The sequence below is a fragment of the Chiloscyllium plagiosum genome, chromosome 32 (genome assembly GCF_004010195.1).
Source record: "Chiloscyllium plagiosum isolate BGI_BamShark_2017 chromosome 32, ASM401019v2, whole genome shotgun sequence".
Lineage (NCBI taxonomy): Eukaryota > Metazoa > Chordata > Chondrichthyes > Orectolobiformes > Hemiscylliidae > Chiloscyllium > Chiloscyllium plagiosum.
In genome coordinates, this window is record NC_057741.1 from 38039999 (window position 1) to 38055852 (window position 15854).

At 40.5% G+C, this 15854-nt stretch overlaps 1 protein-coding gene across 1 annotated transcript in view; it reads left to right on the plus strand.

The window, feature by feature from the left end:
* The first annotated feature begins 6343 nt into the window (after positions 1-6343).
* LOC122539515 (microsomal triglyceride transfer protein) overlaps positions 6344-15854 on the plus strand; it is a 63097-nt gene continuing 53586 nt past the window's right edge. The window contains exon 1 of the mRNA XM_043674459.1: positions 6344-6577. Coding sequence (XP_043530394.1) covers positions 6520-6577 — 58 coding nt within the window. The 5' untranslated portion in view covers positions 6344-6519. The remainder of the gene's footprint in view (positions 6578-15854) is intronic.

The following is a 15854-nucleotide window of genomic DNA, read 5'->3' on the forward strand; positions in this document are numbered from 1 at the left end:
TGCAATCTTCTTCCTGACCTCTCCGCCCCCACCCCCACTCCAGCCTATCACCCTCACCTTGACCTCCTTCCACCTATCGCATTTCCAATGCCTCTCCCCCAAGTCCCTCCACCCTACCTTTTTATCTTAGCCTGCTGGACACACTTTCCTCATTCCTGAAAAGGCTCATGCCCGAAATGTCGATTCTCCTGCTCCTTGGATGCTGCCTGACTTGCTACGCTTTTCCAGCAACATATTTTCATTTCTGATCTCCAGCATCTGCAGTCCTCACTTTCTCATCAGGTGAAGTATCTAGTAAATATGCCAGATAGAGTAAAGATATCGGATATGTCATGTGAGCATGTTGAAACCATATTATATTCGAGAGAAAGAACTGGAGAAACAAGTGTTAATTACTGCCCCACAGAGTGAGGAATCAAATCCATTTGGTGTGGATTTTGATGTGCCTTGAAGTAGATTAAAAAATGAAGAAGTCCTTGAGAATGGGATAGATTAGTAAACTATGTGTCTCATGAGCATAGAACACACTTGAAAGATTTGTTACTGCAGTACAAGGACATATGTAAGAATCTGGTGGGGAGGACTAATGCAAGTAGACGTGGAGAATACTGCTCCGATAAAACAACACCCCTATCGGGTTAATCATTTCGAAGCCAGAAAGGTCCAGATGGAGGTGGAGGCCATGCTTGACAAGGACATCATTGAACCAAGCCAGAGTGAGTGGAGTTTACCAATCATCTTAGTTCCCAAACCGGATGGGACTCAACGAGTCTGTGTGGATTATCGGTAGGTCAACACCATTACAAAATCGGACTCATATCCAATTCCTAGATTGGATGACTGTCTCAAGAAAGTTGGACAAGCCAGTTACATCACCAAGTTGGACCTAATCAGAAATGACGAAAGAAATTTCTGCGTTTGTAACCCCAAATGGGTTATACCAATTTAAAGTGATGCTCTTTGGAATGAAGAATGCACCCGCCACATTCTAAATGCTCATGAAAAAACTCTGCAGTTTATTTGGATGATGTTTAATAAGTCCTGGAAAGATCACATTGTATAGCTGGCAGAGCTCTTTGAATGACTACAATAAGCAAAACTGGGAATAAACTTAAACAAACCTGAATTCACGAAAGCAGAGGTGATGTTCTTGGGACATAACATCGGTCGTAGAAGATTGATCCCACGGAACACAAAAACGAATGCCACCGAGAAATTTCCATGACCAATCTCGAAGAAAGAGGTGCTTCGATTCTTAGAACTCAGTGGATTCTATTAGACATTTGTTCCAAACTTTAGCAGTGTAGTGGCACCATTAACCAATTTGCTGAAGATGAACATAGAGTTTCGGTGGATAGAAAAATGCCAGGAGGCATTCGACCATTTGAATGCTAGTTTTAGTTACACCAAACTTTTTAAAACCTTTTAAAGTTGCCATTGATGCTAGTGACATAGGAGTTGGAGATGTACTCCTACAGGAAGATGAGGATGGGATTGAACTGCCAGTTAGTTACTTTTTGAAGAAGCTCAACATCCACCTGAGGAAATACTCCACGTTTGAAAAAGAACAATTGAGTTTGGTACTGGCCTTAAACATTTTAATGTGTATGTCATGAAGAATGTGTCGGAGACGGTTGTGTACATGGATCGTAATCCTCTTACATTCTTAGAAAGCTCTAAAGACAAGAATATGAGACTATTTAATTGGAGTCTTATGCTACAGACTTTTAATTTAAAAATCGTACATGTTGGGTCATAAGAATGTAATTGCAGATGCAATATCGCAGATTTAACTGATAAAGTTTAGATGAGATTTGTATTTATCCAATATATATAGATGGGAAGACATTAAGGTGAACTTAGGTTAAAGTTATCTGTATATTATGAAAATGTGTTTTAAGAATAGCAATCAAAATGAAGTCATCTTTTCATCATGATGGTACATTTTTTCTTAAGGGGGGAGGTGTTATGAAGGTGTAAAGGGGACAGTATCTTTAAGAGAGTTGAAAACTAGCAAGGACTTAGAGAAACACACTAAGTACTGGAAAATTTAAAATGTAACTTTTGGTTGAACAGCTAGATTAGCTGCGTTGTCTGGAGACAGAAAAAAACAAATTTGAATTTGGCCAATCAGTTTAAATTATGCCCCAAAATACCAAACTCCAATCAAGTTTGAATTTGGTATTTTGACAACATTAACACCAATGAAACAATCCAATGGTTTGGGGTATAAAATTGGGAAAACAATTGAACAACTGGGGGAGAATTGCCAAGCCACCAGCATGTACACACTGCCTAAAGCACTGCTCTCTTAAAGATACCTTTATCTATCAATGATCTGTGAAAGAGTAATTCCCCAAGAAGAAAATCTACAGAGGAAGATGCAAAGGGAAGATTCGATAGCTACCTGGTTTTGAAATTTGAATTTTTAATCTATCTTACTCGGGGGTTTTATCAGACTAGTATCATAGAAGGAAAAGTAAAAGATAGGTTAGAAGAAGGAGTTGTAAATAGTCGTTAGTTAATTATTCTCTGTTATACTTTAAGAAATAAAGTTGTTAATTTTTACTTTAAGTTCTTGGCGACTCGAATTTTCACAGATTACTGCACGGGATAAATCTTTTCTGTGTTGCTGGTTTAAATTAAGCAGGGGGTTTAACCCGTGTCGTAACAAAAGGTATCAGGTCAAGTAGAAACAGCTGTTCGGAAAGTATACTCTGCCCTCAGCTTTATTATTAGGGGCATTGAGTTCAAGTGCAGGAAGGTGTTGTTGAACTTATATAAGACGCTGCACCTCTGGTGGAGTATTGTTTAAGTGGGTGATACATTATAGGAAGAATGTGAACGTAAGAGTCATAGAGATTTACAGCATGGAAACGGGCTCTTCGAACATATTGGAGAGACCGCAGAAGACATTTTCAAGAATGGTTCCAGAGATGAGAAACCTGAGTTATTATGGTAGATTGGTCAAGTCGGGACACATTTCCTTTGGAAGGACAAAGCTATGACGAGATCTGATCGAAATTTCCAAGTGATGAGGACAGAGCAGATAATGGGATGCTGTTCCTGTTTCAAAGAAGGATGGAGGAAGGTGAGAGAACACATTTCAAAGTGTTTTGCAAAAGAAGTAAATGCGAAGTGAGAAGATGTGTTTTCACCCAGTGTGTAATTAGGGTGTGGAATGCTCTGCCTGGAAATGTAGTGGAGGCAGGTTCCAGTGAGGCATTCAAGAGCGTTTTGGGTGGTTATTTAAATAGAAACAATGTGCAACGGTTACAGAGAAAATGCAGGAGAATGGAAATGTGTCAAAATGCTCAGAGAACTGGTGCAGACACGATACCTACCATTCATCAGGAATAAAGGCAGAGAGCCACTTCCGCCCCTCACATCATCGCCGATGCCACACGCTCAGTGACTTCCGCCACCCCTACTGCCGTGTCTGCCATCACTGTTCTGTGAAGTTTCTCATTCTAACTTATAAACATTGGGCAGTTTTTCTTACCCTTCAATAGAAGTTGAAATGAGATATGCGGGAATGCACTAATTACCCTGAAGAACAGTCATAGGGTTTTGTATAACTGCAACTAGGAGAAGGTGAGGACTGCAGATGCTGGAGATCCGAGTCAAAACGTGTGGCACTGGAAAAGCACAGTAGGTCAGGCAGCATCCCGCTCCTCGGATACAGCCTGATCTGCTGTCGTTTTCCAGTGCTACACTTTTCAACTTTGTATAACTGCAGCATAACTTACTCATCCTTGTCCTCCAGTCATCAAGATATAAAGGCTAAAATTCCATTAGCTTTCTTGATTATTTTCTACACCTGTTAATGATATTTTAAAGATTTAAAGACCTGAACACTGAAGTCTCTTTGGGCATCCTTTAGATTTAACTTCAGCTAGAAAGTACCTTTGGTCCAAAATGGATAATGTCACACTTGTTCACACTGAACTCCATCTGTCAAAGCTTTTTCCCATTCACTTAGTCTATCAATATCCCTTTGTAATTTTATGCTATCATCTATACTGTCCGTGCTGCTGCCTAACTTGATGTCAGCAGCAAATTTGGATATGTGACTTTCTACGCCATTATCCAAGTCATAAATAAATAATGTGAATAACTGAGATCCTAACACCGATCTTTGTGGGGCGCCCCTGATCACTTCTGATGCATACATAGTCACAGGTGTTGGGTTAACAAATAATAAGCTATTTTACAACCACCAGCACTCTTCGGTCAGCATGTCATGCTTCAAGTTCCAGTGAAGTTGGAGTCTGAAACCTTCATACCCTCAGATCATATTTTTACCAGGATGTTGCCTGGTCTGGAGGGAAGGTCTTACGAGGAAAGGCTTGGGTCTGTTCTCATTGGAGAGAAGGCTAAGAGGAGATTTGATAGAGACATACAAGATGATCAGAGGATTAGATAGGGTAGACAGTGAGAGTCGCTTTCCTAGGATGATGATGTCAGCTTGTACGAGGGGGCATAGCTACAAATTGAGGGGTGATAGATTTAAGACAGATGTCAGAGACAGGTTCTTTACTCAGAGAGTGGTAAAGGCGTGAAATGCCCGGCCCGCCAATGTAGTTAACCTGGCCAGATTAAGGGCATTTAAACAATCCTTGGGTAAGCACGTGGATGATGGTGGGATAGTGTAGGGGGATGGGCTTATATTAGTTCATGGATTGGCGCAACATCGAGGACTGAAGGGCTTGTTATGCACTGTACCGTTCTATGTTTACTGTTCTCTGATGTGGTGATGATATAAGCTTGTCTCTTAAAAATAGACTGCACTCTAGAATTGAGACACAACACAACAGGTTTTGAGTCTAATAGGTCTTTACCTTTGGAATAGATTCATCCTGTTTTTTAACTTCTGTGAACATTTTCCTTGATATTTGTTACCCATCCCCCATCCTGATTCCTGTTCTGTATGGGATACTCCCACCACAGCCAACCCATCTTTAACTATTCGCACTTCTTGTTAGCACCTATTCAACATTTACCTGTCTCCTGGCTTATCACCAGAAATCACCTTTTCTGCTTCCCTTTATTTTCTCTCCCTGGGCACTGTCTCCATCTAATCCACTCATTGCTATCCCCTGACACCCCCACCAACACCTGCTGTCATCAATATAAATGCTATTATTTCCCTGCTGCTTTCAGTTCTAAATAAGGGTCACTGGACTGGAAATATTAGCACATTCGCTCTCTCTCCACAGATGCTGTCAGACCTGCTGAGTTTCTCCAGCACTTTCTGTTCCTTTTCCATCTAATGCCCCTGAACAGCTGTGGCTCAGTTGGTAAATGACTCACCTCAGAGTCAGAAGGTTGTAGGTTCATGATCCACTCCAGAGATTTAAGCACAAGATTTAGAACTGGTGCTTCCAATGCAGCACTGAGGGAGTGCTGCTCTGCTGGAGGTAGTGATTGATTGAGGTGTTAAATAGCAGCTACATCTACCTTTAAAGTGGACCTATTTCAAAGGAGTAGTGCTGGTCAGTATTCATTTATTCATTCAGGGGATATGGATGTTGCTGTATGGTTAGTATTTATTGGCCTTCCATAATTGTCCTAGAGTAGATGATGATGAGTGGCTTTCTTGAAGTCCATATGGTGTAGGAACACTCACAGTGCCCTGAGGGAATTTTGACCCAGTGACAGTAAAGGCACAGTGACATATTTCTAAGTCAGGATGGTGAGTGGCTTAAAGGGGAACTTGCAGGGAGTAGTGTTCCCATGCAATGCCACACCCACTGTCAGCAAGTGAGATTATCACACTCATTTGGGGTGTGTTTCATGTAATTTAAATGACTGCAACGTTGCACCAGTGACTACATTTTAAAAGTACTTATTTATCTGTGTAGAAGGATTTCCTAAAGTCAAGAAAAGTTCTATATGAATGCAAGACTTCTTTTTCTCGAAAGGATCACACCTAATATTGCTTGGCCTTGTCCAAGGTAAAGCAGCTAGCTGTAATTCTGAGTGAGATCAGTGATTTGAAGCTGCCACTAAGATTTTACCCGTTACCTTTGACATGTTTCAAAGACCCTTTTCAAACCCACCACATTAAATCCTACCACGTTCAGTTCTGTGAAATGGACAGAATGTAACACTGGAGAGAATGTCAAAAGCTTTGCATTCTTGATTCACATTCCTAGAACGAATGTGAAGTATCATGTACCTTCTCTCTGTCGGATGGAATGAGAGCTCAGAATGTTTTCTTGGTCCATTCAGTTTCTGTGTCAGGATCTGTATAAAATCATTGCTGATTAATATTTAACTCTAGGACTTAGAACCACAATGTGGAGTTTGGAACCTGACCTCTGTTCCATCTAGATAAACGTTAAAACCTTCTGCCCTAACTTTTTCAGTGGCTCCCTTCTCCAGAGCCGATTTGATTTTGTGAGTGCCCCTCCAAGCCACTCACCTCTCCCTCCACCTCTGTCTTTTTGATACGTTGGCATCTTCTTCGAGGCTGCACCTTCTAATTTCTCCTGCCTGGATACACGGTGTTGAAAAATGTCAACACTTGGGGTGCTGCTAATCCTGCTGATCTCGTCTTCAATTTCTGCAAAACGTGAGTACATGTAATTGGTGTTTTTTTCTTGGTATTTTCTGTGTGTACTGAAGTCTGCAAATGCAGTGTCCTGCAGCATTTATCCTAGCCAGTGTTTCTATCTAATTCCGGATCCTTTCCCTATCTTTCACAATTAATGAGGCACAAGGACAATTATTGCCGAAATAACAGTTGAGTCATTTGCAGCCAATACATTGCTACTTGTGTCAAACATTTCACTCTGTTGTTCTGTTGTCGTTTGGAAGATTAGAGATTTACTTGTTGGGCATTGAGGGGGGGATCCAATATCTCTAATATAGAATTCAGGAGAAGTCTCTTTACTGGGAGACTTGTGGGAATGAGGAATTCACTGGAATACCAGTTTAGATAAGTAGATGAATTAAGGTGAGAGAAGCTGATGAGCTTGCAGTTGAGAGGATTTAAAGGTTATGCTGATAAACTGAGTTGAACTGAGCTGAGATTTTTGATTTGATTTGTTATTGTCACATGTACCTAGGTACAGTGAAATGTTTTTGTGTTTTGTATGCAGCACAGACAAATCATACCATATAAAATGCATGAAGGTATTAAAACAGAGCAAGAAATACAATGTTACAGCTACAGAGAAGGCAGACAGAGCGCGAGATCGACATTAAATTTAAAATTTGAGAGGTCCATTCAGAAGTTTATTAACACCAGGGAGGAAGAGATGAGGCTCTTGCAGAATTTAAGGTGACAGGTGGGCAAGTTAGGCCAAACTGTTGTCTTCCTGCTGTTAGTTCGATTCAGTTCCTTAACATGGAATCAAAGAGACCTATCTTGGCTGAATGGTCTTTATTTTGGTTTTGCGCTTTATTTTTTTCCCTTCTGACTTGAAGCTACTGTGTTCATTTGTTAGTAGGAGCCAATGAGAACATAAAAAGTTATTTTCACTTACACAAGGATATAAAATCACACAAATCGCATGCCATAAAAGTTGGGCAGAACATTCCTTCACAGTATCCAGCATATACGAACATAAAAGTAGGGGCATGAGCAGGCCATTCAGCTCCTCAAGGCTGCTGTGTCATTTGATAAAGCCATAGCTGTTCAATGCAATGTTACTCCCTCAACCCCTACACCCTTGTCAATCAAGTATCTATCTCACTTAACTTTAGAAATCATCAATGATGCTACCTCTATTGCCGTCAAATGGTCAAGATTCTTCAGACATACATAAATTGAACTGTGAAAATAGTTTCAGGGTTGTTATGATCTCAAATTAGGGGGAAAGAGCTGAAGCTTAAGAAAGATAAGTTTGGATTTAATTACATTACACAGAAGGTTACGAATTTGGTGAATGGGCTGTTCATGGAAGCAGATATTGTGCAAAGCACTACAGGAGAATTGGATAGATATTTTAAGGAGTATAGGACAGAGTGTTTTGATGTTTGAGATGGCCATAATTTGCAGTCTTTTCTGGTCATTTTTTTCCAAGTTCCCATAACTTTCAAAACGTTTTAGAATTAATTCACAGGATGTGGATGTTGTTGGCAATGCCAGTGTTTATTGCCCATCCCTAAATTTGCTGGAGTAGATGGTTGTGAGCCACCTACAGCTGGGTGGCTTGTTCTGTAGTTGAGTCAGCTACATTGCTGTGGACCTGGTGGTCCGATAGGCCAGACTGGGAAAGGGTGACAGATTTCCATCCCTGATTGGCATGAATGAATGAGATGGACTTTTCTCCAATCTGATAATTTCAGAGTCACTACACCCAGCCTAGCTTTCTCATTTCAGGTTTATTTATTTAATTAAATTCCTGGTTGTTGTGGTGATATTTGAACCCATGTCTAGACTTTGGAATTATTTGTATAAAAATTATTCTGTTTGTCAATATACCTCCACCAACTGTAAATCAGGTAGTGGCTCGAAGTTATTGCAAATTGAACATGACTGTGATTTGAGTCTAGGAAGAGTCTTGTCTAAGTATGCGAATATGGATTCCACATCTCCTTTAACTATACATTGGATTTAAAGGCTTTAGAATCATGGTGTTTTACAGCATCATACAATTCAAAGTGCAAAATTCAACTAGTTTCACACTCAATCACCTTATCCCTTTGAATTTTTTCTTTCCAAGTATTGATCCAACTCGCTTTGAAAATTATTAATCAATCTGCTTTCCACATCATTTCAGGTAACACACTCAAACAACCTGCTGTATTAAAATATTACATTGCAGTTTCTTTATATAACTCTGTTTGAGAATCTTGGGGGAGGTTGGAAGAACGTGATGTCACAGCCTAGGGTCAAGAAGAATATTATAGCCTTGTGTTGTGGATATATGCAAATGTATTAATATGTGTTTGAAAAAATAAGACTTTCCTCCTAGCTGTATCGTTTATGGACCACCTTCAGCCTTTTTAATAAGTACTCTTCCTTTTTGTTTTCCTATAACACATTGTCCTTAGTTAGACTTTAAGGGGTATGACTTAGAGCTGTGCTTGCATGTCTCTTGAGCCTATCAGCCTTTGGGACATGGTTTCTCTCCCAGTGATTACAGCTAGAACTTTCCCCTGGGTTGTGCAGCTATAATTGCAAACCCAGTGTGTGGGTGTAGGTTCTGGGTGTGGATGGGGGAGACTGTGGGTTAGTTGGGTTAGGGTTTGGTAGTGGGGGAGGGGGCAAGGCTTAAACAAAAACAAAGTACTGCAGATGGTGGAAATCTGAAACAAACACAGGGAACAGCTGGAAAAACTCAGCAGGTCTGGCAGCACCTGTGGAGAGAGAAACAGAGTTAATGTTTCAAGTCCAGAATGACTTCTCTTCAGAACTGAAAGGAGCTAAAAATTAGTTTTGTTCAAACTTTCAACAGAAGTGGACGAGGGTCAAAGGTGACAGCGGTAGTAGTGCTCCAATGCAAAAGGCAAAGGGATTGTTAAACACTAACACGGAGTGCAGTGGTTCAAGAAGACTTCACTGCCACCCTCTGAAGGGCAATTAGGAATGGGCAATAAATGCTGGCCAGCAATGCTCACATCCTGTGAGTAAATGAAATAAAACAAAACAAAACCCTTTGACTTTTGCACTGGGTTTCCACGCCATCTGTTACCTTCTCCCCTCCTCTGCCAAATGTATTTGTTCTGTAGAAGAGTGGTACTGGATTTACAATGTTAACTGTGTTTTCTCCAATAATGATAATGCTTAGGTAGATTTCTGAAGATGCTGAATCACATCTGCCCACTTTGTGTTATTTCCCCAACAATTACTTACAGGTTTCCTGTGAGCTGGCTATACAGACCAAACATGGACTTACACAAAAGTTGCAGTATGGAATCAGACCATTTGGCCCATCCATGTCAGTATTTACATTCCACACGAGTCTCCTCTCATTTTTGATTAACAAGGGAGTCAAGGAATATGGTGGTGCTGACAGGAAAGTGGAGTTCCAGCCATAATCAGATCAGCCTTGCTCACATTGAATGGTTGAACACCTCAATGGGCTGAATGGCCTACTCCTGCTCCAACTTGATCAAAATATCCTTCTAGTGTTCTCTGTCTTGTGTGCTCATCTGGACTCCCTTTACATGGAGCTATGCTGCTTGCTTCAACCACTCACTACAGAGAGTGGGTTCCACATTGTCACCATCCCCTGGGTAATGACATTTTTTCTGATTTGTTTATTGGACCTCTGGGTGACCAACTTACCTTTTACTGGCCCTCATCTTGGTCTCCCCAGTTGAGAAATTGAAACATCTTCTCTATGTTTCCCCCAATAAGCTGCTTCAAAAAGTACATCCTTTATTCAGTCAACTTTGGAGATAAGAGCCCCACAATCTTCAGCCTTTCCTGATAATTTGAACCTCAGAGTGTGGCAAGGATCAGAGAAATTTGCAATTGATTTTATTTAAGATGTACCATTCTTGAGAAAGTAATTGATAATTTTTGGAGAGTAATAGCATCAAGAAACATGGAGATAGTGCAGGAAAGTGGCACTGGGGTAGATGATCTGTCTTCCTTACCTGGTCTGGCCTGCATGTGCCTCCAGAAGCAAGGATTCTTAACTTCCTTCTGGGTAACTACGGATGGGCAATAAATGCTGGTCTAGCCAGAGATGCCCACATCCCGTGAGTAGATTAAAGAAATGATCTAATTGAGTGGCGGAACAATCTGGATTGATTGGATGCTCTCCTCCTGTTCCTACGTGTCTGTGAACCATTGCATGCTGTAATCAGGCAGAGGGCTGCAGTAGTCTACAAACCTCTACCCACACAACATTGTACTTTAACTTGTCCACTAAAACACATGGGTTCACAGGGATGGGTCAGTGTCACTGATGTTAAGTCTCAAACTAGACTTGCAACTCAAAAACCTGTGTACAAGTTTGAACTTTTGCACCCAGTTTTATGGATTGTGACAACAACGCATTTTGATAAGGTGCCTGATACGTTATTGTTCCATTGAGTTTATGAAGACTTTAGCTTATCATGCACTTAATATAATCAGTATCAATATAATCAGTTTAATTTCAATGTATCTGTACTTCATAATGCCACAAGCATTGTACTGCATATTTGAGATACCATAGTTGGTCTCATCACTAGGGAGCAATGCTTCTGAAAATCTCTCTGGGGTGTCCAGGAAGAAATAAAGTGTTGTAGCTCACATCATGCTTCAATTATAAAGGGTATTTATGAGATCATTTCCAGGAGACTATGACCTATACATCATAAGATGTAAGAGCAGAAGTAAGCCATTCAGCCCATCGAGCCTGCTCTGGCTAATCTGATTATCCTCAGCTCCACTTCCATGCCTTATCCCTACCACCATGGATCCCCTTACTGATCAAAAAAAATCTGTCTTTCTCAGCCTTGAATATCCCAGCCCCAACAGGCTTCCATGTACAGTATTGATATCCTTATTTAAGGGAGGAATTAAATGACTTGGAATCAGTACAGAGAAAAATTCCTGAACTATATCTGGAATGGATTGTTTGTGTTATGAGAAAAGGTTAGTCTGTTAGATCAGATTGTATTTGCTGGAGTTTAAGAAAGTGATATATGCCCTGATTGAACAACCAAAGAACAAACTGCATATAGATAGCACGTTTAGACAATTTACTGTCACAAGTGAATTGACAGCAGTGATTATCAACAAAATTTGACACTGAATTGTATAAGAAGATATGAGCTGAAAATGTGTTGCTGGAAAAGCGCAGCAGGTCAGGCAGCATCCAAGGAACAGGAGAATCGACGTTTCGGGCATAAGCCCTTCTTCAGGAATGAGGAAAGTTTGTCCAGCAGGAATCCTGAAGAAGGGCTTATGCCCGAAACGTCGATTCTCCTGTTCCTTGGATGCTGCCTGACCTGCTGCGCTTTTCCAGCAACACATTTTCAGCTCTGATTTCCAGCATCTGCAGTCCTCACTTTCTCCCCTAAGAAGATATGAGGACAGATGACCAAAATCCTGATAGCAAGGTATGTTTTAAAGAAGATATTCAAGGATTAGAGGGAGGCTGAGTGGGACTAAGGGAGGAAATTCCAGAATTTTAAGCCTAACAAGCTGTCAATGGAGGAGCACTGGAAATCAAGGACGCTCAAGAGGCCAGGATTGAGAGAGTGCAGTTATATTGGAGGGTTGTAGGTCTGGAGGAGGTCACAGGCAGAGGGATGAGTGAGACCAGAAGGGTTCTCAAAACACAATTAATTAATGTGTACCATCTGTAACTGTCCAAGGCTCTTTAGGCAGCACCCTTGGAAGCAAGACATCTACCATCTAAAAGGATAAAAGCAGCCGATGGTGGGACCACCATTTGAAGTTCCCTTATATTGCCATTCCTTTATAGTCACTGAGTGATGTGGTGTGAAGCTACACCCGTAAGGACAGCAACAGTTCAAAAACTATGCTCATACCACCTTCAAGGCACTGGAGGATGGATAATAAATACTGGTCCAACTAGCAATACCCAGCCCATGAATGAATGAATGGAAAAATGTTACATTTTCAATCCATTGTTGGAGCTCGGTGGATCAGTTAGCCAGTTTAGATATAATACTGAGGGGTAAAACAAATATATACAAAGGATAGAGTTTTATATCACATTTGTGCAAAGCTAGTGTTGGAATCAATCTCAAATGTTACCCAATGAATGGGTTAGGTTATACCTGTTTTAGTCGTGTTTCACTATAATCCAGCAAGTTCTTTCATTTTTGGGAAGAGGAGTTTAAAATTGGGGCCTAGCAACACCTAAAATGGAATTGATCAATTAAATCACAGTTGACTAAGTTACTTGGTTATAGAGAGCTTGATTTTGTTGGAGAGACAATATTGAAGAATTGCATTTTGCACTCATCAGGATAAATGCAAGAATATCAAATTTCAAATAATCACAACAATTTATACTTCAGAATGAAAGGGTGTTGTTTGGTTGGCAAGTTGATTCGGATTGGCTGAGGTATTGCCATGGAGGAGCTGTAGACTCTCAAGTTCTGAAGTAATTCACAAAGTGGCAATGCTTTATCCAATCATAGTTGACATGGCAGCTAATGAACATTTTTTTGGCTGCTGTGTATATTGTTCACATCGTTTGAAATTTGGAATTCTTGTATTGGTCCTGATGAGTGCAAGACATAAGGCTTCAGCAATGTGTTTCTCTTCTCAAAAAATATTAAAGCTGAAATTATTTGACGAATCAGGATAAATCAACATTTTGGTTACCTGCCCTCCACAATAACAATATTAACAAAGGCTAGAAAGATATTTGGCTTGTTTCAAACCTAATCCCAGTGGTACTTAAGTTTCTTCAATGATTCCAGGTTTTTGATCTCCACTCTCTGCTGGAATTGAAATCTACTTGATGATCACTCTTTGTGTGAAGACCTTTCAGGTATCAGGAATTTGTGCTGTACCAATTTGTCCTGTACCCACTTGTCCTGCTCACAGAATCATAGATCCCTCAAAGGTCAAATAGGAAGCCATTGTGCTGTTGGCTCTATCACGAGTCTACCGATTAATCCTACTCCTTTACTCTTCTCCATAGCCTGGAAATCTTTCCTTTGAATATTTTCATTTTCAATTCCAGCTTTGATAAGTTACCATTGAATTCCACCACCCAATCAGGCAGGACACTTCATACTCTCGCTGTTTCATTTAAGGACATTTCCTGAACCTATTTTTCTATTTGCCATCTTTTACACTTCCATAAGATCATTTCTCGACTAAAATTTCAAAATTAATAAGCTCAAGGCTCTCTTGTGTAAATGTATATTCTGTTGCTGATGGGTTATATTTAATGGAGGTGATAGGGGTGCTCACATGTCACTGCAGACCTGGTTAGAAGTCCTCATCACGTCATTTCAAGAGGGTCCACTGCTTTAAGTTGCATTCAGGTACTGAGGGACATACAAAGTAGGAGCAGATGTCAGCCATTCAACTCTTCGGGCCTGTTCTGGCATTCAATAAGATCTTGGCTGCTTTGTTTGTTTCTGAATATCACATTCCCATCTACAATAACCATTGCCTAATAAGAATGTATCCACCTATATCTTTAATGAACTATGTCCACTGCCTTCTGAGACAGAGAGATCCAGTCACACAATGCTCTGAGAGAAATGCTTTCTGTTCAATAAGGGTGACCACCTAATTTTAAAAGTGTCCCCTTATTCTGAACTCACCCACAAGAGGAAACATTGTCTCCACGCCCACCTTGTTAAGACCATTCAGGATCTTATACACTTCGATCAAGTCACCCCTCGGTCTTCTAAACTCCAGAGGAAACAAGTCCAGCCTGTCCAACCTTTCCTCATAAGACAACCCATTCATTCCAGGTGTCAATCTAATAAACCCTCTCTCAACTAACTCCAACACGTTTTTATCCTTTGTTAAATAACGAGACCAAACCTGGACACAGTATTTGAGATGTGGTCTCACCAGTACCCTATATAACTGAAGCATAACACTATTACTTTAATATTTACTTTGCTTCATTATAATGGATATCAATCTATTAGCCTTCTTGCTATGTGCTGTACCTGCAAATACTCACGACCTGTCCCACATAAGAGTGGTGCTGTGTGGTTTGCAGTATTTACACTCTCTGCCTGAAACCACATGCCAGGCAAAATGAAAAGCTGAAAAAACACCCAGGGCAATTTGGAAAAAATACTCTGGGAAATTTCTCTCCCACACTTTAGTTAATCAAACAATTCCAGGAGATCGCTCTGACCCAGATTTGTTTCACCTTCCCTGCCTCTGAGCCACTCCAAGACTCAATAGTCAAAGACGGTGTGTTTGGTTCTTGGCTAAACTGATTGAATATCAACCTGTGAGTCCTTTCAACATACACCAAGGCAGATGATAAGAAGAGGAGGAATTCCTGGTCAGCCCTGTGATGGAAGGAAATTCAGAGACTCTGCCATCACTGTCTATAGCACCAGAACATACTGTATGTATAAAAATTGTCACTGCACTCGGACTCACTGAGTGCATTGTGATATACACACCTGCCTTTTGATTGAGGTGATCCTTGAGGTGGTCAGAATAACAAACACAAAGGATTAAGGTTGAGAACTGTTTAACAAGTTATAGCTTATTAAAATCTGCCAAGACATTGCTACCAACAAATAGTGACAGGAGCTAGGGTTTTTGTGTGCAGGGATAGTATCCTTACCTCTGAGCAGAAGAACCTCTGGTTCAAAACTCAAGACCATTGGAGCTATAGACAGTTATGTCGAGTCCAACTTTCCTTCCATCACAAGCCTGACCAAAAATCTCTCCCACTCTTATCACTTGCTCTTTGCATGTGTTAAAGGGCTTGCAGGTTGATATTCAACCTGGGCCAGAGGTGTTTTATACTATATCTGAACAGGAAAGTTACAAATATCGATAGTGACAGGAGGGTAATGTAATCTATCATTCAACCCACAAAGTGTACCTGGATGTAATTGGACTGTGAATGTTTAATATGAGATTTAGATCCTGAAAATGAAACAAGTCCTCATCAGTTAGAGGCTAATTCCCCTAAACAGACCTTTAGGTCATTTAAAGAGTAATTATTTTTGCTGTACTCTCCCATCTTCAGGAAATTACTTTATTCCCCCCATGATTGCCTTGCGTCTCTAATGATGAAGTGTGCTAATCCAGTGTTCGATGGTCTCTGCTACATCTGCTCATATTCCACTGATAGCTCTCCCATGGTGATGTTTAAAGTGAGTCAAAGAATACAGGAAAATAGGAACATGAAGAGGCCATTCAGCCCACCAAACCTGTTTTACCATTAAATTACATCAAACCATCTTTGTTGTGTAATGCAATAAAATAC